Source organism: Triturus cristatus, chromosome 5_2 (assembly GCF_964204655.1).
Source record: "Triturus cristatus chromosome 5_2, aTriCri1.1, whole genome shotgun sequence".
In the NCBI taxonomy this organism is placed as follows: Eukaryota; Metazoa; Chordata; class Amphibia; order Caudata; family Salamandridae; genus Triturus; species Triturus cristatus.
This window is the reverse complement of record NC_140588.1, coordinates 19,533,118-19,555,154: the sequence shown is the minus strand read 5'-3', so window position 1 is coordinate 19,555,154 and position 22,037 is coordinate 19,533,118. Positions and strand designations below refer to the sequence as shown.

At 42.2% G+C, this 22,037-nt stretch overlaps 1 protein-coding gene across 1 annotated transcript in view; it reads left to right on the top strand.

The window, feature by feature from the left end:
* Window positions 1-887: 887 nt before the first annotated feature.
* The window catches only part of MARCHF6 (membrane associated ring-CH-type finger 6), a 1,340,093-nt gene continuing 1,318,943 nt past the window's right edge, over window positions 888-22,037 (top strand). Inside the window, exon 1 of the mRNA XM_085606770.1 lies at window positions 888-1,186. Coding sequence (XP_085462896.1) covers window positions 1,066-1,186 — 121 coding nt within the window. The 5' untranslated portion in view covers window positions 888-1,065. The remainder of the gene's footprint in view (window positions 1,187-22,037) is intronic.

Below are 22,037 nucleotides of genomic sequence, written 5' to 3'. Positions count from 1 at the left end.
CTGATAAATATAGTTGACTAAAAGACCTAACATTATATATATCATTATTTTTAGAACGTGAGGCTGGCGAGAAAACTAAAACCCTTTCTAGGCCAAACGAAAATATGTTACTCCACGTTCTCGAGGACCAAACGGAACATTCACATTTAGGAAAAAACAACGAAGGTCCTTTCGATGCACCATCTGCAAGCTCCAATCTTCAACAGTCCCCACCCCCACATAGCCCTGCCCCTTAATGACTCCTAGTCTTTAATTTGTTGAAAACCTACACTTTTTTTTTACCGTAGTCCACGGTCATGGGACACAATGTGATTTCCAGAAAGTAGCAAGGGTACATTTTCGGGATCGTTGAGATTTGGGATCACATAAGGTTCAGCAAGATAACCGAATAGTGCGTGGAAATGTGGCCCAGTGGCTAGTGCCACCCACCTTGCAACATCCTGAACGGGATTCGAATTCAGGCTTCAGTTTAAAAGCCTGTGTTTCTGGACAAATCTCTTAACCTCCCTGTGCACAAAAATAGGAAGAAAATGCATAGCGTGAACAGGTTCTCCAGTTTAGCACTCCGATAACTTTAGGCCTGGTCAGCGAATAAAACGGTGTATAAACATTAAAGTGCACAGTGCTTCTGTTAAAAAAACTAAAGCAACTTTGACAGTACCGCTCGTTATACTAGATCAAATCCTTGCGATGCAAAATCCAATTTTTTTAACCTTTGGACTGCCTTGTGAGACTCCCACATCAAACATTTTTCTTTTCAGCGGTAAACATACACAATACTCACTCTGAGTCCCGAATCAATGGTTTTGGACTTGTGGCTTTAAAAGAGACGAACGAGTCTCATGATGATGACGTCCTGGATATTTGTGTTTCAAGCCTCGCCCCAAGCACTCAAACACACTATCCTCTTCCTGTTCCGCGTTCAACCTATAGGGTCTCCCCTGCCTTGGATGGTGATTGGTTCTTTGTAACAGGCCCTGCAATCTCACTGACACTAGTGAAAGCCTAGGAGCTGTGGCGACTGCTGTGATTGGTGTACGAGGCTTAGCCGTTGCGGTGACGTAAATGCGTCGACAGCGGATACCCTATCCACCTCTTCCCTGCAGTGCACTCGGTCATTGGGCTCTGCAAGCCAGCACACAGGAGTTGGATTACAACACCAAAGCCATGGAGTCCGCCGAGGAAGGTGAGTGTGTTCAACGAGTGGAGCATTGCTGGGGTTCCTCCAGCAAGGCTCTGTGTGCAGGAGTCGTGACCCTTCACTTGTTGACGTCTGTGTTTACGTCCTATCTTTCTCATTCTGGTCCCTTTAGTCGCACTCTGATAACGCAGCATAAGTTTCTTTTGCGCAGTTCTGTCAGTGATGCTGCCCGTTTTCAGATGTTCTACTCACTCCCGATTGCCAGTTTGACAGTGCGCACAACTCTTGCAGTTACCAGCACACATTTTTTGCGGTCTAAACAGTCTGCTCTGTCAGGGCTGCTTAACTCTACTTTACCCATTGTCTCGATACTCTTAATTGGTCTTCAAAGACGTGGTACGCGTGTTCATTACTTTTTCACAGTCTGATCCCATCAACCTCTGCGTATGCAATTAGAACGCTTACAAATGCACACGTTGTTATTATGTTGTGGATTTTAATAAACGACCGGAATTTTACAGTTTTATTCAGCTGCCTTTGGCTAGGTTCGTATTCTACAAATACCACATACATACATCTCTTAAACCTGATGCGAGAAGAGAAGTTTAGTGAAGCTGAGCGTTTGCTGCTAAGATCTGTGCATCATTTGCTTGTTATAGGTTTGGATCATAGGACGACAAACTCCCACTCCCGAAGTGGCTAACATGTTATATTAATTTTGGTAATAGTAGCACTCTATTTATTTGTAGTGGTATGAAACTCAACCTCATGAGCCAGAGCTGCATTAAATTAATGTGCTAATCATTCACCAGATATATTTTACCACGAAGCAGCTTTGGGTTTAAGGTGAAACGTATGGTTCTGTAACAGCTGTTTTTGTTATTTTGTTTCACTAGTGTTGTGCTTTTGTCAAAAAAGGAATATGATTGTAAAGTAGTTGCTGTTTGTGTGCGGATAGCCTTTTGAATTATCTTAGTCAAAGTGACCTGTAAAACCAGAACCTTATAGAGACTGCAGGTATGCTGTCTATACTTGGAGGTGGACGAGCTAACAAATTAAAATAGATAGGTGTGTCTGTCTTGGCTCCAACAGCTCGTGCACGAGCCGAGCCATAGGTATGTTTGGCATGTAAATCACGCAACAAACCTCATGTAAAAATATGATAATGTTTCTTCAAAATTAAAAAAAAAAAATGTATGTCATTAACATGTGGAAGCATTTCACCTTAGTAAATCAGATTGCTTCATGGCATTGAGAGGCATTTATTAAAAGTGATAGTTTTAAACCAACTTAGAAACATTTCATGCTCCCACTGCTCTGACAACTGTCATTAGTGATGTAAGAGGCAAATGTGTTGTCTTGTGCAAACTATATGTGGCCTAAATTCTTATTACACATGGAGCAGCATTATAGTCTGTTAAGCCAAACATGAGAGGCTTTTGTACAGAGCACATTGTGAACTCACTTATTTGAAGGTGCTCTCTATGTGAGAATAAAGAAAAAGAAAGCACAATGAAATATAATATTTTCCTGGGATTAAATAGGTCAAGCAGCGAAGATTGGGTTGATCTCATGTTTTCTGGTTCTATGTTGTGCAATTCAATTCGGCTACTAGACGGATCCATTTTTTTTTCTTCACCCCTCCTGTTTTTTTTTTATTTATAAAATGTTAAGGCTTTGTCTTTAATTCTTGTTCAGGAGGTCAGGGTGTCAATGATTAGACAGAAGCCACATGAAAACTGCTAGTTTTGGGTTCAAGGGTCTAACCGGTACCCCAGCTGTACCAGAGCCAGGCACCTCACTCAAACCTTCCTCTTTCTCTATTAGACTTTATTTTTAAAGGTAGTTTATTCATTTATGTAATCCACCCAAAAGCCTACTCGCTTTTATTTTCGCAGGGTTTACTCTCTATTTCAGTGACAAACTGTAGGGTAACAAAGTGCAAACCAACGATGTAAAAGAGGAGCATGGCCAAAGGTTTACTGCATACCGATGAGTGAATAATTTCATTGTGGGTGCAATGATGGGTAGAGAGTGTTCTCTTCTGAGGAGTTCAACCCCTGACTTAATGTTGGCACAGTTAGAAAATGATTATGCACATCTTTTTCCACGATTCATGGAAATGTTTTTAATGGACCACTGACCTCAAGAACTATTGGCCCATCTTGCTCCTCCCCTTCGCAGCCAAAGTTGCAGAGAAAACAGTCAACAGGAAACTGACACGATTCATTGAAGAGAATGCTGTCCTCGACCCGTCCCAATCCAGATTCCGAAGCAACCACAGCACAGAGACCGCCCTACTCGCCACCACAGACAACATCTGCACCCTCCTGGACTAAGGCCACTCCACAGCACTCATCCTACTCGACCTATCAGCGGCCTTCGACACCGTCTGCTGCTGCTCACTAGTCGCCAGACAACACGACAGGAACTGCCTTGGACTGGATCCGATCATTCCTCACCGGGAAAAGCCAAAGGATCAGACTCCCACCCTTCCTCTCCGACCCCATGAAAGTCACCTGCGGGGTCCAACAGGGTTCATCACTGAGCCCCACCCTCTTCAACATCTACGTGGCCCCCTTCGCAGCCATCGTCCGACAACACGGCCTCAACATTGTATCCTACGCCGATGACACCCAGCTCGTCCTCTCCCTCACCAAAGACCCCACCACTGCCAAACTCCACTGCCAGAAAGGAATGCAAGACGTCGCAGTCTGGATGACTAACAGCTGCCTGAATCTCAACGCCGAGAAGACAAAAGTCCTTGTCCTCTGTACCACCCCTTCTGCATGGGACAGCACCTGGTGGCTGACCGCCCTCAGAAGCCCACCTACCCCCTCAGACCACGCCAAGAACCTCGGCATCGTACTCGACTCATCAATCACCATGAACCGACAGGTCAACTGCTTCAACACCCTCCGCATCGTCCGCAAGACCTTCAGGTGGATCCCCCTGAGTCCAGTAAGACAGTCATCCACGCACTCGTCACCAGCAGACTGGACTATGGAAACGCACTCTACACCGGCATCAACAAGTCCCTACTCTGCAAACTCCAGACAAGACAGAACACTGCCACCAGACTCGTCCTCGGCATCCCCTGACACAAACACATCAGCCAACACCTACGAAGTCTCTACTGGCTCCCCGTGGAAAAAAGTCATTTTCAAAATCCTGACTCATGCCTACAAATGATTACACAACAACAGACCCACATACCTCAACGACAGAATCAACTTCCACGTACCCAACAGAAACCTCCGATCTTTCAACCTCGCACTGGCCGAAACCCTGCGCATCCACAGAGCCAGAGCAGGCGGAAGATTCTTCTTTCACATTGCAGCCAAGACCTGGAACGAGCTACCGGCAGACATCAGACGTGCCCCCTCCCTGAACACCTTCAGGAAGACCCTCAAGATCTGTCTCTTTGGCTAAACAGATCTGCCCCCCCCCCCCCCCCCCCCCCTCAGCGCCTTGAGCTTGAGACCCTCACGGGTGAGTAGCGTGCTTACAATTCCCTGATTGATTAATTGAATGGAGGCAGCTGTTAATATACCATCTAGACGGAATGCATTTTAATTATTTATAATAATTTCAGTTTTTATGAAGTAACTGATGTTCAATAATATCTAATGTTGGAGAGGGGTGGGTGTGTGTGTGTGTGTGTGTGTGTGTGTGTGTGTATATATATAATTTTCCTTTTTACTTTTCAATGTCTATTTCTGTCACAGTGTACTTAAACATCACAGATAGCCGATACTGGGTAGTTGAGGGGGGAGTAATTTTATCTGATTTATTGATTAACATTAGATAAAGATAAAAGAATAATAATAGTGGCTCAGAAGTGCAAACAAAGGTTAGCATGAATTGTTAATGAGTGCTAGGAGCACTTCATCACTGTAGATTAAAATGATGGGTGTCAAAAGTTTCAATGGTCTGTAGCCGTTTTTGTTAAAAAAATATATTTTATGCACCGTGTGCAATATTGTATAGGAAATGTATCACCATGATATTTGATTGTAGACCTGGTATCTTGGTCTCTCTAGGAGGCCTGATTCTTTTTGGTAGGTCAACTCCTTTCAAGGGATGCCCCATGTGCATTCAAGGCCTGTGTACAGTTGGATAAACAACCTTCTTCCCTTTATTTAAAAAAAAAAAAAAAATTAATAGTTCAAGCTTTCGAGACCTATTGTATATACTTAATATCATTTAGTATATACGTCTTTGTGGGTTTACTGCTTTATATTGGTTTGTTTTAGTGTCATTTAAAAATCCTTGCTTGCTAGTTGTTAATCTTTCCTATTTGTACCTCCATTTCAATCCATGGAGCAATGCCCCAGTACTTGTCTGGACTCGTTGCATTGCATCATCTGTTAAGAACTACTATTCCCTTTCTCTAAGACCCTTTGACTGGATTGGTGTTTCCCTGCTTGTGTTATTGTTTGCTTGTTTATGTAAACTGGGCTGTAATTCTTGCTATCTCCTCACATTTGCTGCGCATTCAAATACCGAGATCACATGCCAGTCGTGAGTTAATTTCTCTTTCTCTGACTTTGAAGTGAGCGGATTTCACCGTCCTCCCAACCCCCAACTCCTCCTGCTTTGCTGCCTGCCTTTGTTTCCTGCTGGTGTTTGACTAACTCCTCTGAATGGCCAGTACCTGCCTCTTTACAATCCTCTTGCTCCCTTTAATTTCCTCATTGCCTGTAGCCGGCAATGACAAACTGTTGTGCTCCCATCGTAGTTGCTGCAACAGGGGTGCTCTGCTACTCAGTGAGCGCTTTACATGAGCACTAGTTACATTACGCACACACTCGTATGCATTTTATTCAGCATGGGACATTGAAATAATTTGCATAGAATCACACGGTGTTAAGCCACCCCCTACACTATACCAACTAGATCCTTTTTATATCTATCACACACTGACTCTCTCACTTGGACCACAGATTTTTGCCATCGTTTTTTCTTTGACACTGGTGTCCAGCCACTTAATTAAGATTATTTGAGTAGCCTGTGGTCACCGTCTGCAAAATGTTACACCACTGAAATATCTTGTGGTGAAAGGAAGAAAGTGCACAATGTAGCTACATAGCATACGATCGAACAGTCTGACAAAACAAACTCTGCAACAGGGGCTTTAAAGTTACAACAAAAACTACGAGGGCAATAGGGAGCTCCTAGCACACTTCACTAGTTAGAAAAAGACAAAGAAAAGAGCCTGTGCCTGAGAAATTGAAAGCCAACACTGAAGCAGAAGTTATCTTACACACCTTCCCTCGTGGCTGTTTTTGTCATGTGACACTTCTGCTCAAATCATCCCCTCCGAGAGACCATGTATGCAGTCAACATAACGGCGATGAAAGCAAGCAATTACGCAAGAGATTGGTAGTTCAAAAACTGGGATTTATGCAGAAATATGATTAGTTAATAAAAAAAAAACATACAAAATATGCATGGGGCTACCTACTATTGTTGCCAGAGAATCTGGTGAATCTTTAATGGCATCTTGTGTCACATAATTAGCTCTTCTTTGATGCATAATTAAAGCGCTTTGAGCCTCACAAGGGGCAGTAGAGCGCTAGCTAAAGACAATACAATTTATCAGTAAGCACTGTAACATAATGGTCTTCGATTACTCCATTAACATGGATCATCTATACTACACTGATTGCATGTTTTATTTTAGGACTCAACAGCAAGGATAATGTGGAAAACTTCACAGATTTCTGCAGCGTGTGGTGGACCCGCTGAGCCATATTCATATCAGTGAGCCTGAACTCACTTTGTGCACTTCCCCCTGCATATGGCAGCCTCTCCCATAGACAATTGTGTGGTGTAAATACTGAAAGTATCAACAACAATGCAATTGATGCTGTTAATGATAATAATAGTTATTATTCTCATTAGTGTTGGTATTATCATCATCCACCTGATTTTGCGATTCTGCGGCTTTGGTGTTTTTCACATAGATATGGATTTGCTACATAATCCTTTATCAACTTCATAATTTGCAGATTTTAATAGTAAAATGCTTGCTTCTACCTCCAGCTAGGATCCGTCTTTACTAAAACACGATGACATGTTGTCATGCAGTAGAGGGCCCTTGGCAAAGACGGACTGGTCAGCATTTAGTTATTTATTGCTTTATTTGGGTGCTAAACTGGTACCAATGGGGTGAAAACCTATTCCCAGTGACTTTGTTACGTGTAAAAATAATGCATCGTGCTATTGCAAAATGTGCATTATACCACAGTTTGCCTTTTTTCTTGACATTAATTTGACCCTCCCTTGTCAGATAGTTACAGTGGCCCTGTGCGTCATGCAAGGCGGAAAATATTTTTCTGCACAATCTGTGCGATGCCATGGCATGTCTGTCATTCTCTAACCTCTGGTATAATTTACGCCGGGTCCAATACTCATTTTTCATGTTTATTTAAATGTTTTGTGTAATGTTTCTGGTTTTAGTTTCACTCCAAAGTAAAGAGTTTGATAGATGTTTTCAATACAAAACATAACCTGTCAAAGTAGCAATGATTACATTTTTCTTTCTACTGCAGTGTATTGGACTGTACATTTGGTGTTGTCACATCAGGAAAATAGCTGTTTTATATAAAAATAAGTGTAAAATCAGTGCCCTTCAAAGGAGAGTTTCTATAGTTATAGGTGTGTACATATTTTTCATTGGAAATAATTTTGAGCTGTGCTATTATTCCAAAAGTAGATGAGGGTTGCCTACACAAGGTGAGGTAAGCAAGCCCCACAAGGCCTCAAAAATACTTTTCTCAAGTCAGCAGCTGTGGCCACATTCTATTCCATTCCTTGAGATCTATTACTTCACCATCTAATATGTTTATAAGTACCCCTAATGGTGATTCTTCAGGCTGTTCAATACTTTAGTGATACAGTCCAATCAGAATTGTATAGTGATGTTGACTTGCATCGAGACACTTGCCTTTCTGTCTGTGCCTTAAAAAAGCTATGTAATGTGTCCATAAATGTTTCCTGAGGCAAGCATGTATTTCTCAATCAGACTGCATGACCCAGTGTGTAGTAATTGTATAGCTCTTCAATCCCAGGTGTCACAGCACCCAGGATAATGTGCTACACTTCTGAGCACTTGGAGGTCCAAAAGGCAAGACATGTTGGCTATGCCAATGCTAAGGTCTTTCCTACCGCCAGCTGCTATTTGCTGCCAGGCTGCTCTTTTTTTTATTTTTAAATTTACTGTTCCAAGATTGATATCGGTCATCATTGAACTGTAAATAAAACCAATCATACCATATATGTGGCGAGGCATGCATGCACATACATCATCATGCTGGCTCACTGTTACAATACACTTTTCTTTTCCTTTCTTTTATGTCTATGCTGAACCGCATTGGCGAAAAGCATTTTTGTTCTTTTTACTAATGCTAAATTAAATCATTGGAAACATTGGCAGCCAAAATGAGAGACCTATTGACTTTGAGCTTGTTTTAAAATTTTCCGGTGAAATGTGTTAAGTCCAGATTTGATTTGGAGTTTTGTAGTGTGTGCAAATACCTGTGGGTGTCGACACGCTGCAGACTCTGAGGGCCCGATTCCAATGCGGTCGGGAAAGCTCTGACCGTTGGTCGGAGCCCTTCCAACCGCATCAGAATTGCCAGTTGAGATTCCTTTCCGACCGACCGACCCATTTTGATGGGGTCGGTTGGAAGGAAATCGGAATCTGTTTTCCGAATGGCCTCCGAAGGTCTCGGAGAGCCCGTCTGCCATTCGGAAAGCCTGCAGTAATCCCTCAGCCGGCTCTTTCCGGCCACGGGATTACCATGGCAGCTTCCCACTGCCTTTCTGTGCCGGTCTTTCAGACACAGAAAGGCATTGGGAATCTGTCTTTGGGGGCACCCAGCAGGGCTCCCATGGGTGCAAGGCTGCTGAATGGCTCTGGCCACATTGAGGTGCCTGCCACGGGGTGCAGGGATGAACTGCACCCCCTGCTCTTTACAATGAGAGCATGCATTCCGTTCGGAATGCATGCTCCAATTGTAAAGTATAGGATTGCGACTGAACAGGGTTCGGTCGCATCCTTCATCCGGGGCTGGAACCGACGACAGTTCAAACCGATTTCAGATGAATTTCGGTCCGTCAGACATCGGAACCGGGCCCTAAGTAGAGAAACTGATGTAGGCAAGGACTAGAGGGTTATTGAAACAAATGAGTTTTCAGGACTTTCAGAAACCTAACTAAATGTGGTTACGAACAGATGCCGAGAGCTTAAGGAGGTTAGGCAATCACAGAAATCCTCAGAAGTCTCAAATCCCACGAGCTGACACCACTTTAGGCTAACTAGGCGATAACCATTATATTTACAGAACGTAGCAGAGTTGCAAAAAAAGGGGGTCAAACTGTTGTTGGCCTTCTTTCCTGGACTATTATTAATTGCTTTGAAATACAGGCTAAATTTGCTCGGCCTCATTGGGAGGTTTATATGCAACGGAGAAAGAGGCTCCTAACTAACCAGAAGCCCACACATCCCTGATGAACCATTTGGGTCTAGTTGATATTTGCAGAATAGAAAGGGCCTCTCTCTGTTGTACGAGGCCCTCCTTAACTGTTTTGACGTTTATGAATTTACAGCGATGTAAGGCTAATTTCCTAGTGCTGGATTACAGTTCACAAATTCTGAATTAATGCAGCTAGGCAGGAAAGTGCATACTTTCTTTATTTGTGTCATTGCTCAAAATTTACTTTACTTCACCTCTTTTATGCAGTATAATAACCCACTGGTGGTTTTTGAGGCTAGTATTGCCTACCAACACTATAGTAATCGTATTGGAACCTGGAAGTATTTGTTTATAGTATACTGCTTAGTGCAGCCTTGATTGAGCTAGCTACCCAGGTGTCATGTGATAACTGCCAAACCCCTTTTAAGGGCCTGCCCCTTTTACTTACTATCAAATGGTTAAGATTGGATTCTGTTCTATTTCTAGGCTCTGAAGCAGCATAGCAATTTATTGACAAAGGATGAAAGAGATGGCATTGCCCCGTGCTTGAAGAATCCAAAGCGGAAATGAAGGCTATTGCCACCTAGAAACTATATTATCAATGGGATTTGTAGTTAAAGTGGATAGGACATGGAGATTTTTCCTGGACCAGATTGCTAAGAGGTGAAACTTGGGTATTGGACCCCTCTGCTTAATGTGTTACTGCCCATTTTAGAGATTCGCCTTAAACACCTTGACTAGTTGAACTATCCTGTGCTCAACACCTCTGATCACTGCACTTTATCTGGCTAATTGTATGTTTGTCCTGGTTGATAGTAAAACAGTACACACTTTTGTATATCTTAGTGACCGAGAAAGGACGAACTTGCTGGGTATGGCTGTACTGAGTGGGCACAGGCCATGTCTCTTTGGTTTGTGAGTTGTGCAGTCGCCGCTTCCCAGCTTAGTGGCAGGCCGCTCACAAAAATATAGGGATGACACAGTATTTTTAAAACATTATAAAACGTGATCATGTTTCTATTCTTAAACATCTTGAAATGTCGTATTTTCACAGTAGTGAGAGAATATGGCTTGAATTCCCTCGTTGATGTTTTTCTTGCTTTGTGTACATCTTTCTGCTTCCTTCTAATATATATGAGCGTTAAATCACATACATACCCATTATTCCAGATAAATGATTAAGTGACAAGACACTGGTTGCCTTGTGGTGTATTGAGAACGTGATCACTAGGTGATTCGTTTGCTGCGACCTGAGTTTGAAATGTGAACATAAAGGTTGGTATTAACCATCAGTTCTCAGATAGGCTGATCGTAACACATTAAATTAGTTTTCTAACCTTTTGTTGCTGCCATGAAAAAGTGCTGCATTTATCACCACCCCCTTTTCCACCACCCCCTTTTGTACCGCATTTATCACCAAGCACCTATTGGCCGCAAAAACGAATATTAAAATGCATGCTTAAAGTAACGGAACCGATGTTTTAATATAAAAAGTCAGACAAATTTTTTGAAAGAATGAAAATCACCCGTACGTACTATTAAAAGTGAGCTATTAGGTCCCTAGTGTGTGTAGCGAATTGATGGGGAGAGTGATTTAAAATAAATGCAGGCGTATTACAGGCCTGTGTTTTCAGTGCCTCATTTATGTGAAGTAACAGCTGCTATGAAAGGGGACATACAGCCAAATCCTTTTAACCTTTGCTGCAAAACAGTAAGCATGCTTTAATGTGCACGGACTTTGATCTCACTGAAAACAGTGATGGAATATGTCATATTTATACTATGTATGTAATCTATAACATGCTTAACTGCAGACCCATTGGTGCAGGGTGACATGCAGAGTGCAATATATCAAACAATTAGCAACATGTGCTATTGTTTAACAACAAATAGACATAAACTCACTTCAGTGAGCTTTGAATTAACATTTTTCCATACAAATCCATGTCTTCCACTGTGTTGCAAACAACACGCGTTTTCTATCAGTTTGTTCCAAATCCCTGAGAAACTCCTACTTAGATACATTTAATGAATGTTTTGTTTTAGACAATCCGAATAACTCTAGTTATGGAGTGGTATGTGATAAGCTTGTAAGAAGACTCTCCCATTTCATTACTGGTTGCAGTGCCTTTAAGCCAGGGGCTCTGCAGAGAGAAGAGGACCTCAACTTGAGGACATTGTCAGGGTTTTCTCAGTCAATTAAAGGATATGGCTCAATTTTCTTAGACAATTACAATTTCTTAATCTCCCCAGTGCATTAAAGAAAGGCATTTTTTTTTATAGATGTAGCCCGAACTAGACCTGAGACATTGGGTATCAGAGTGCTTTACATGAGCACCAGTTTCGTTACAAATGGACACATTCCTTTTTGTGAGGCACAGGAAGATTAAGTGATTTGCCCAGAATCACAGGATGTTGAGCGTCGTTGCCGAGACTCGAACCCGTTCCCCCAGCTTCGAGGTCGACCGCTCTAGCCGTAAGGCAAATAGTGGACCATTATTCATTGTAAATGTTATACTTTCAGCAGTACGAATAACGTCTTGTCAAAGAAAAGAAAAAAAAACTTCCTGTCAAAGATGAATATTATGGAGGCAAATCAAGGCCAAATAGAAATGAAATTGCAGATGTGGCACCACTCCCGACATGCATATCTTGTGTGTTGGTGTATGGAAGCATTGCTGCTGGATATGAGTTGAACGCTTTAAGTGTTACCAGTAGCTGAAAGTACAACATCCAATTGAGAAGGCTGCAATGGCTTGGTGTCAGTCAGAACCTTATTTCGATCAATATAGACCATAAAAGCACATTAAGCATATATATCACATAAATACTGAGTACATAATTACAGCAAGGAAGGAAATCAATACAAATATAAAAACTTATTGCAGAATGCGAATTCACAACATTATAAAAAGTGCTAGTGCCCTAGTACATTTTCTAAAACAGGTTCAACAAATTCAGACTTTTGCAATTAAGTTCCACTTTTAAATAAATACAAAAACTGCCCTAAGTGAGGAGGTTGGTAGAGGGTCCATTTGTCCTTAAATAGTTTTTTTCTCAATCTGTGAGCATTTGAAAAAAATTTGTAACCCCAAAGCAAATCATAGGGGAGGGTAAGGTTTGTAGAAACAACAATGCGGGCCATACTTGTATAAATTGGTTGTTTCTGACCAGTGGAATGATACATTTAAGCCTCAAGGAGCAATAAAAATCACAGGAAAATCTAAAATGCAAAGTGTCGCGTTCTGAAAAATTATCACATGGGCAAGGTTTCAGTGCTTCTGGCTTTGAAAAAATCAATTGGGACTGTTGGGAACCAGTGTATGGTATTAAGTCTAAATCTGGTCAATATGAAACTATTTGGGGCATTATTGACAAATGACAGGTAGGGTTCCCCCCCCCCCTCAAACTTGTTGTCAACAAGGCGTGTTGACACACTGTGGGTTTCACAAGTTCCCTATCTTCCCTTTCCCCAGACCTCCTGGCCAGGAACATGTTCTTGATGACCTGCACATCACCTGGGCATATAGGTGTTGGGTTATTATACAAATCTAAGCAGCCTTGCCTCGTCAGCTGTTCCTGAACGTATCCTAACCACGGAATATGCAGGACTCCTTCAAAGTCACTACAGTCCTTTAATATGTGATGGTTCAGGGTAGAAACATAACTTGGCCAGCTTGTCAGCCAGCGTGTTATTGGAGTCACAGCAATATGATCAGATATATAACCCACTCCTAGCTCCTCATGAATGATAAGAGGGGATACTGATTGGAACAGCAAGAAGTCGACACAAAAATGTATTCTCTACTACCTGTAATTCTCTAACATCTTTATGACCCCACACATAACAGCCATAGCTTGCCATAGGGAAACATTTTTCGTAAACAACTTTAAAAGGGAAGACACAGGTTTAGCCCCTAGTCTCTGAGCAAAGTCCATAGGGGCACCAATGGCCCTTGCCAAAATATTCTTTTTGGGAGTTCTTTGGGCAACCCAGGAGACTCTGTCCTCAAACAACACTCCCAAATATGTTAAAACTTGCACCTTGGTAAGCTCTGCCCCCCCTACAAAAGAACTTGCACCCAACAGTCTTATGACTCCCAATAGTCATTATGTGAGATTGAGGAAAATTAGTGAAAAGAACCAGGGAATCTATCAAATCGATAAAAACATTCAAAAGATTTTGGAGGCCCAATGCAGTATGTGCGAGAAACACAGCATCGTCAGCATATAGTAATGCAGGTTTTAGTTTCGTGCCTGCCCTGGGTATGTCTATACAAGCTGCTGTCAAGGCATCCCCTAATTTATTGATATTAAGGGTCAACAGTAGGGGAGCCAAAATGCACCCCTGCCATAAAAAAAAACGAAGCGTACAGGCTACCATTCGAATCATACCTGGCTGACGCGGTAAGATTGAGGTGAGACGTGTGAAGGAAAGCCACCATGTCTGCTTCCATACCCAATTCCAGGAGAATTGGCCAAAGTTTGACTCTGTTAACATGATCAAACGCCAAGTTTAGGTCCATAAAGGCCATATGTAGGCAACCCCTCTTGGCTATGGTATAATTTCCCACTATCAATTGCAGATTGACACATTAAACCACTGTCCCTCTGCCCTGCCTAAAATCGTACTGGAGGTTCAAAATAACGTTATGATTATCCAACCAGCAGGTTAATCGTTCCAAAACAACCTTCTCCATGTTTTTCGCAGCAGAATCAAGGCTGGAGATGAGGCGATAAACTGGGTAGCCCCTTGCCCCTTTAAAAAAAAATGAAGATTATGGCTTTAGACCAGGAAGCTGGAAATACTCTCACTGACCACGTTAAAAATGTGTGTCAAGATCTGAGCCAAGATCAGGGGGGTCAGTCTTGTAAAGATTAGAGGGAACCCCATTCCGGCCTGGTGCTATCCCCCCTGTTGTATCTGAGATGGCTTTAAGCACTTCATCAATATAAAAAATCTAAGATGAGACTGGTTCTAGGTTCCCAATGGGGTATTAGGCGCCCTACGTCCTCCCCGCCATACATCCCTTCAAAGTGTTGAACCCATCTCTCTGGGGCAATGGTGCAATCCACTCTAGAGTTTGCTGAGCCGCAAAGAAAAGCACTATATACTATTTCCCAAAATTTGGAACTATTAGCCAGCACACTAGCCTCACACAAGCCTTCCCACGCCTGTTCTCTGATTGTCTTTTTTTTCAACTGGATCGCTATTCCATAACAGGCCTCGAAAAATCATAAAAACTTTACTAGACCTGCAGGTCTAGTAACTTAAATAATCTACTCTACCTATTTGTAATGCTGTTGACGCATAAACTGGTTTTAAATGATGTGATCGTGGGAAAATATTTTAATTCATTGAGCCACGATTTTCTCAATTATCATATATGAATTCACCTACAAATGTGCGGGTTCAGCATGTCTGCTGTACAAAAAACTTTGTTTTATTTAATAGACTACACTTTGTTTCCATATATTATACAAATCTAGCCACATATAGTATATACATGACCCATGATTTGCCCCCTAGTTCATTAACAAACACAAGGAGATGATGGACGGAGCGCTGAAACTTTTCAGACACTTGCCCCCAGTCACAGATCTGGGTTGAATCCATCATTCTTTAACTCACTTCGCCACCCCAGTTCAGACACATCTATAGGCATATCCGTTTTGGCCCTGTGCCCTAAGTTGGCAGGGTATGCCCATACGTGGGTCCCTTGTTCACTTTGACACTGGATTCAAGCTAGCCTGGCTGAGGGAGTGTTAGCCCGAAACCGGTCACAGGAAGCTTGTTTCCTGTCCTGTGTCTTTTACTTTCTCGCCCTAAGTGCACCAGGTATGCCCAGACGTGGGTCCTGGGCTCACTGTGCCACTGGAATCAAGCTATCCTGGCTGAAGAGGGGTGAAACCCCGAAACCGGTCCTAGGATGCTTGTTTCCGGTCCAGGGAGGACCTGGCTTGGCAGTTCAGGCTGGACTGTTCCCATGAGGCACAGGGTCAAGACTGATTTGCATATGGCCAGGTCTAAACTGGGGTGGCATGGTGAGCAAAAGAATGATGGATTTAACCCAGATCTCTTGACTGAGGGTGAATGTTTTGATTTGTTCTGCGTTCCGTCCATCAATTGGGAGAGGAGATGGCCTAACAGCGAGGGCGGTCGACCTCGAATCTGGGGAACTAGGTTTGAGTCTCGGCAATGACGCTGAACATCCTCTGATTCTGGGTAAATCACTTAATTTCCCCGTGCCTAAAAATGAATGTGTCCTCATGTAACGCAACTGGGGCTATGTAAAGCGCTCTGATACCCGATACCATCAGGTCAAGTTCGCGCTATATAAAACTTTGTAAATAAAAATAAAAAAACATGTGTGGCTTTTGCTTTCTCGCCCTAAGTGCGCCAGGTATGCCCAGACGTGGGCCCTGGGCTTGCTGTGCCACTGGAATCAAGCTATCCTGGCTGAAGAGGGGTGAAACCCCAAAACTGGTCCTTGGATGCTTGTTTCTGGTCCAGGGAGGACCTGGCTTGGCAGTTCGGGCTGGACTGTTCCCATTAGACTCAGGGTCAAGACTGATTTGCATATGGCCAGGTCTAAACTGGGGTGGCATGGTGAGCAAAAGAATGATGGATTTAACCCAAATCTCTTGACTTGGGGTGAATGTTTTGATTTGTTCTGCATTCTGTCCATTAATTGTGTCTTTTCCTGTCCAGGAAAGACATGGCTTGGCAGTTGGGGCTGGACTGTTCCCATGAGGCACAGGGTCAAGACTGGTTTACATATAGCTGTGTCTCAACTGGGGTGGCGAAATGAGCTAAAGAACGATGGATTCAACCCAGATGTGTTGACTGGGGGAGGGGGGGGGAGGGGGGGGGGTTGTCTGAAAAGTTTAAGCGCTCCTTCCATCTCCTCCTTGTGTTTGCTTTGTTTGCCCTAAATTGGCAGGGCATGCCCAGGCGTGGGTCCCTTGCTCACTTTGCCACTGAATTCAAGCTAGCCTGGCTGATGAGGCCTGTTAGCCCGAAATGGGTCCCAGAATGCTTGTTTCCAGTCCGGGGAAGACATGGCTTGGCAGTTCTGGCTGGACTGTTCCCTTGAGGCACAGGGTCAAGACTGATATGCATATAGCTGTGTCTGAACTGGGGTGGCAAAGTGAGCTAAAGAACGATGATGGATTTAACCCAGATCTGTGACTGGGGGTGAGTGTCTGAAAAGTTTCAATGCTCCGTCCATCATCTTCCGTGTTTGCTTTTTCCTAGTTCATTAACAGCATTGTCATGAGGGCAGGGGCAGGAATGTCTCTCAAATCATTTTTTTAAAACTATCACTTTTAATAAATACGTAACTAAAGCATGAAGTGGTAACACACTGCCATTTGTAATCGGCAGATTTTACATTGAAATGGCCACAAACTTTCCCACTGACATGCAGCTTTACTGATCAAATTATATAGTGTAAAAACGATAATGTTTGGAAACCGAGTTTTTGCAAATATGTGCCATTTGCACCTCACCAAGTAAAGTGTTCGGGTTTATTTTGCTCCTATTTAATTCTTTGTTTGCATCACACTTCTTAATTACAAATAAATTTGCTTTTATAATTCCTGATATATTTTGGAATATTTGTAATAATAATTTACAGGCTATTTATATAAATGTTATGTGTTAGAGAAAAATAACTGACATCTTCAGATAGCTCACTTGACAAAAATCTCTGACTCTAGTAACAGAGAGCAAAATAAACCTCATTTTCCAAGCAGCAATTAGTTAAAAGACAAACTGACATTTAACCTCTTTCCTTGAACAGACTGCAAAAGTGTCGAGATAAAAACAAGATTTTATGGCATCTTTATTGCTCATTCACTTTCTGAATGAATAGAACACCTGTTCCTTTCCAGCCTAAGTTTAGGCGTCAGATGGGACTAGTAGGTGCTACCTGATAAAATCTACTCGCCACTGCGAGTAAAAGTTTTCGAGGCCTGTATAAACTTTCCTACATACCCTCATCCCTGGGTTGCTGCTTAAGTGCAGCCATTAGGTTCTTATGGGGCTAGGAACAGTTCCCGTCAAACCACCATTCCCTTTTACTAGCATTTGACTTTCCGTGGGCAGTCAAATTCTCAGCAGTCTGATTGGTTATTTTATTAAAAGCATCTACAACATCGCCTTATCTTATATCAGCCTACGGGCTTGATCCCTTGTACTGTAAGAAGTGTTTGGAATACTGTTGCCCACCTTCCTGTTTTAGTTCAAAATTCCAGGCCAAATTCAGCATTGTAGGGTCAGGATCACTTGAGTTATTCCAGGAGATAGTTACAACAACAGCGGGGGGCAGAGGGACAGACAGCATTATGAAATCAATAATTGATGAACAACCCCTACCTGAAAAAGAGGAAAGAATTTTTTTTTTATCCCTGTCTGTTCTAGACAAAATAAATTGTTTTCCACTATTAGCTCCTTCAAGCGACGGCCATGGTAGTGTGTTCAAAATGGGTAACCATAAAGGTTGCATCCAAAGAAGCTTTCGTGAGGGTGCACACTAGTTAACATAAATGTACATTAAAGTCGCCCAGAATTATAACCTGATAGTAAGAGGCTCTCTAAAGCAGCAATGTGTTCAATGTCTGATTCTCTACAGAAAGAATTATAGAAATTTACTACCAGCGTGGTGGGATTATTTTTAAACTCCAGCTGGACTGCCAAGAGGTTGGGGGGGGGGAATAGGTTTCCACCTCGCTGGGCATACATGGAAGTTTAAAAGAGACCAAAACAAGATGGCCTGTCTTGGCACTTCCTGCTGGGGAGGGGGACGCAACCTTAAAAAAAGCGGAGAATCCGTCCAATGGCCTGGTGTCACAAAAACATCTCTGCTAATTTACTGTCCCCACGAAAATATCCGAAATCTATTGTCCAACTTTAACCTGATGTATAATGTTCAAATCTACTTTTTAAATGTTACCAGTACAAAAAACCCTGACGTCATTGGCAAATTCTTTCCAGGCTGTTCTTGACCTCATCCAGGTATTCAGTTCATTAAAAGATCGAGGCAGATAAGCGGGCGCACATGTTGAGCACCCCGAGAAAACCAGTAAAATGCATAACCAGCCTTATCAATAAAATAATTTAGCTCAAGATCAGGTAGAGACAACTTGACGATCTTATGGCGTGGCCAGCATTCCCCCTTAACCCTCGCCTGTGCACTGCCCAACACCAGCCTGAAAGGCAAAGTTAGGAACCTACCAGTATGCGTTCAGTAGTAGGTTTAGAAATATTCAGGAAGAGAAACATATACAAACAGAGGCAGCAGTTTAACTAACAACATTGTACCAATCTTGGTGAGCGGCAAATTAATCTTAGTATTATCTTACTGCTCCAGATTGGACGTGGCCATCTTTCTTTTGATGAAAATGCCAAAGTACTTAATGGTAGCAGGACACCATGCAGTGGTGTCTCGTCTCGTCCTTGGAGGCGTCCGGGCTCTGTCCTCCTTGTGCTTTTTGCCCTCTTTTTATTGTGATAGTGAATACTGCGGTATTTTTTACTATTGATATAACTACAATTGACAACTTGTTGCGGAGTAGGAAAAGGGTGGGGTGAAAATGCAAGAGTCTGAAAGCTGGAACATGAACTTGAGCTTTTAGTTTTCTGCTTCAACTGTGTTCCTTCCCGGGTTTAGAGCACCAGAAGCGGGAATAAGACTAGTGCAGACAGCTGAGAAGTCTAAAAAAGAAATGCTTTCAAATGGTATGTGTGTGTTTTTTTTCTTTTTTTTCTTTCCCTTTTCTGCATGTTTTTGTGTGTGCGTGAGTGCGAATGAATAGGTCTGTGAGTGTGTGAGACTGAGTGAATAGAGCAGAGTACAAATAGAAGAGTGAATAAGTGAGAATTAGTGTGAGGGACTGAAAGTAATGATAGTGAGTGAGTTTTACTGTGAGTGAGAATGCGCAAGTGCAAATGAATGTCGTTGCCAAATGAGAGTGATTGGTAGTGAGTGACTGTGAATGAGTGAGAATGTGTATTATGCTGATAAATCTGCGATTGGCCCCGGCATACTGGAGATAATTATTGGCTTACAAATGCATCCATGGTGAAATGCTAGCGCTGTCACATTGTAGTTTTTTTCTTGGCATAACGGACACCAATGACTATATACTGATCCATAACACATATAGAAAAAGTGGAGTTATTCTTGAGATGTGGGGCATGCATGGCAGAATGCTGGCACAGTTTTATTGGAGGTAATTCTATGCATATGGCAGGATAACCACTGCATACTGGGGTTCAGCAGGCATCCATGACAAAATAGTCACACTAACATACTAGAGATTGTTTTTTTACATATGGGTCACCCATAGCTCTTGGCTTATGGTGGAGGGTGGAGCCTATGGCAAAATGTTGCCCATGGCACAATAGAAGGTAGTTATTGACTTTGGGGTGTACACATTGCACATTTTGAAAACATGTGGTCAACTCCTGTATCTGGCTTCGTTGGCTTGGACACCTGTGGCCTTTAGGGAGATGTATGTGAAAGTAGTTATGTAAAATGCACTACTGGACCCCCGTTTGTTCCAAATTATTCTTTGGGGGAAGTAACTCTTCTTTCCATTTGATTTTCCTATAAAAGTCAGTCTGGCTTTGCTCTGCTTACTTATTTGAGGCAAGTGTTTACACCCCCCCCCCCCCCCCCCCAAATCTCCGACCATCACTTTAAAAAAATCACAACCTGCCATATTATGGCAAGCTTGAGGTAACTCTCCCCAGTCTCCTCCACATCCCTGGTAACTGGGAGCATCTGTGGCATGCAGCCTTGAAGTTCATCTCTGGATCTTGCAAATCCAAGATATATCAGGATACATATTATTTATTTATCGGAAGTTGTGGGTGGTTGGGATATACAGTTAACAGGATAGGTTCGGTAGTAATGCAGGTCCACTTGATTTAGAGTACAGATTATTGAAATGAGTAACTTGTGCGACTCTAGGATATACCATCCATTTTAGGGCATACTATTGGGATTTCTCGGAATTGATAAGGACTGGATTCTTCCATTTGGTGTGGGCATATTCTAAGATTCAGACATTCTGGACCAAGGTTGAGAAGTGGGTGTGAATCCTGTCTTTCAGAAATATCCATTGCAGTCCAAAGGTGTGCCTCCTGGTCTTGATGTCCCATCGATAGATAGATCTAACTGTACATTAATCAGCCTGGCCCTGTTTGTCAAGACATTAGCTATGAACTAGTAGTCACCTGTTGCATCAAGTTTGCATAGATGGAGGCTAGAGAGACTCAAATCGACTGCAGTTGAAAATGACACAGCTGCCCAGAAATGTAGGATGGTTTGCAGAGTAATTGGTGCAACTTTGGACGCAATCTCTTCAGCATGGACTAAATCTGATGATAGGCTGTCGTGAGAAGGAGTGTAATCATGAGAAGGAGTATAATCCTGATTTCAGACTCCCTTGTTAATTATCACTCCATAGGGTCAATTGGAAAGGGCATCCTTGTCTCGCTGTGGAATTTAAAATCCCTTATCTGGAGTCTGCTCATTATTGTTGCCTTCATTCCAGCGATATTTGTTCATTTAAATTTAGAGCATTTGCATCACTTTTTTACATATGTCGTTCATGCTGGCTGTTTGCACCAGAAGGCATGGTTACTGAATTGCTGTTTCACTTAAGTTGTGTATCGTGCCATTGTATTTGACAGTAACTGTTCTACACATAGCGAATAAGGATGGGTTAAAAAAAAAGTTGAAATTTTGCTGTTGTGTTGGTTAGCAATGTCTATCTTTAAGTTTACTAAAAATGGTTGTGCAATTTGGAGACGTGTCAGGAGACTGGAGCATGATCTTACCATTGTTAAAATATGTTATGAAGTTCACATGCTCAGATTCCATAGTTGTCCATTGTAACTTTCCTATCAAAAGCAATTTTGAAGTTTTAAGTGATATTAGAAAAGTACCAACAAGTGTCTAAGATTTGATGTTGATTGTGTTAGGTTAGTTTTGATGGTGCCCTGTTTTTAGGTTATGATTATTATCAGTGCCCTATTTTAGGTTATGATTATTATCTAGCATGCATTTATGATTTATAACTGGGCATTATGCTTGATAGTTTGTTCTTTGACAACTCTGAATGGGGTATATGATATGGATGTATTTTGTTTGCAACATCATGTAGAATTTTATGGTAAAAAAAAGGGCTCGAAAAATCAAAACAATTGTACTAGTCCTGCAGGTCTAGTACCTTGAAAAATCTCCTTGACCTAACTGCAACCTATTTGACCTCCGTCTCTGAAAGCGGAGCAAATGTGACAAGATAACCAGATTTAAATGCATCTTTAGTGCTCATTCACTTTGTGAGCGATAAAAATGCCTTTCAATCTTAGCTTGTCACATTTGCTCCGTTTTCAGAGA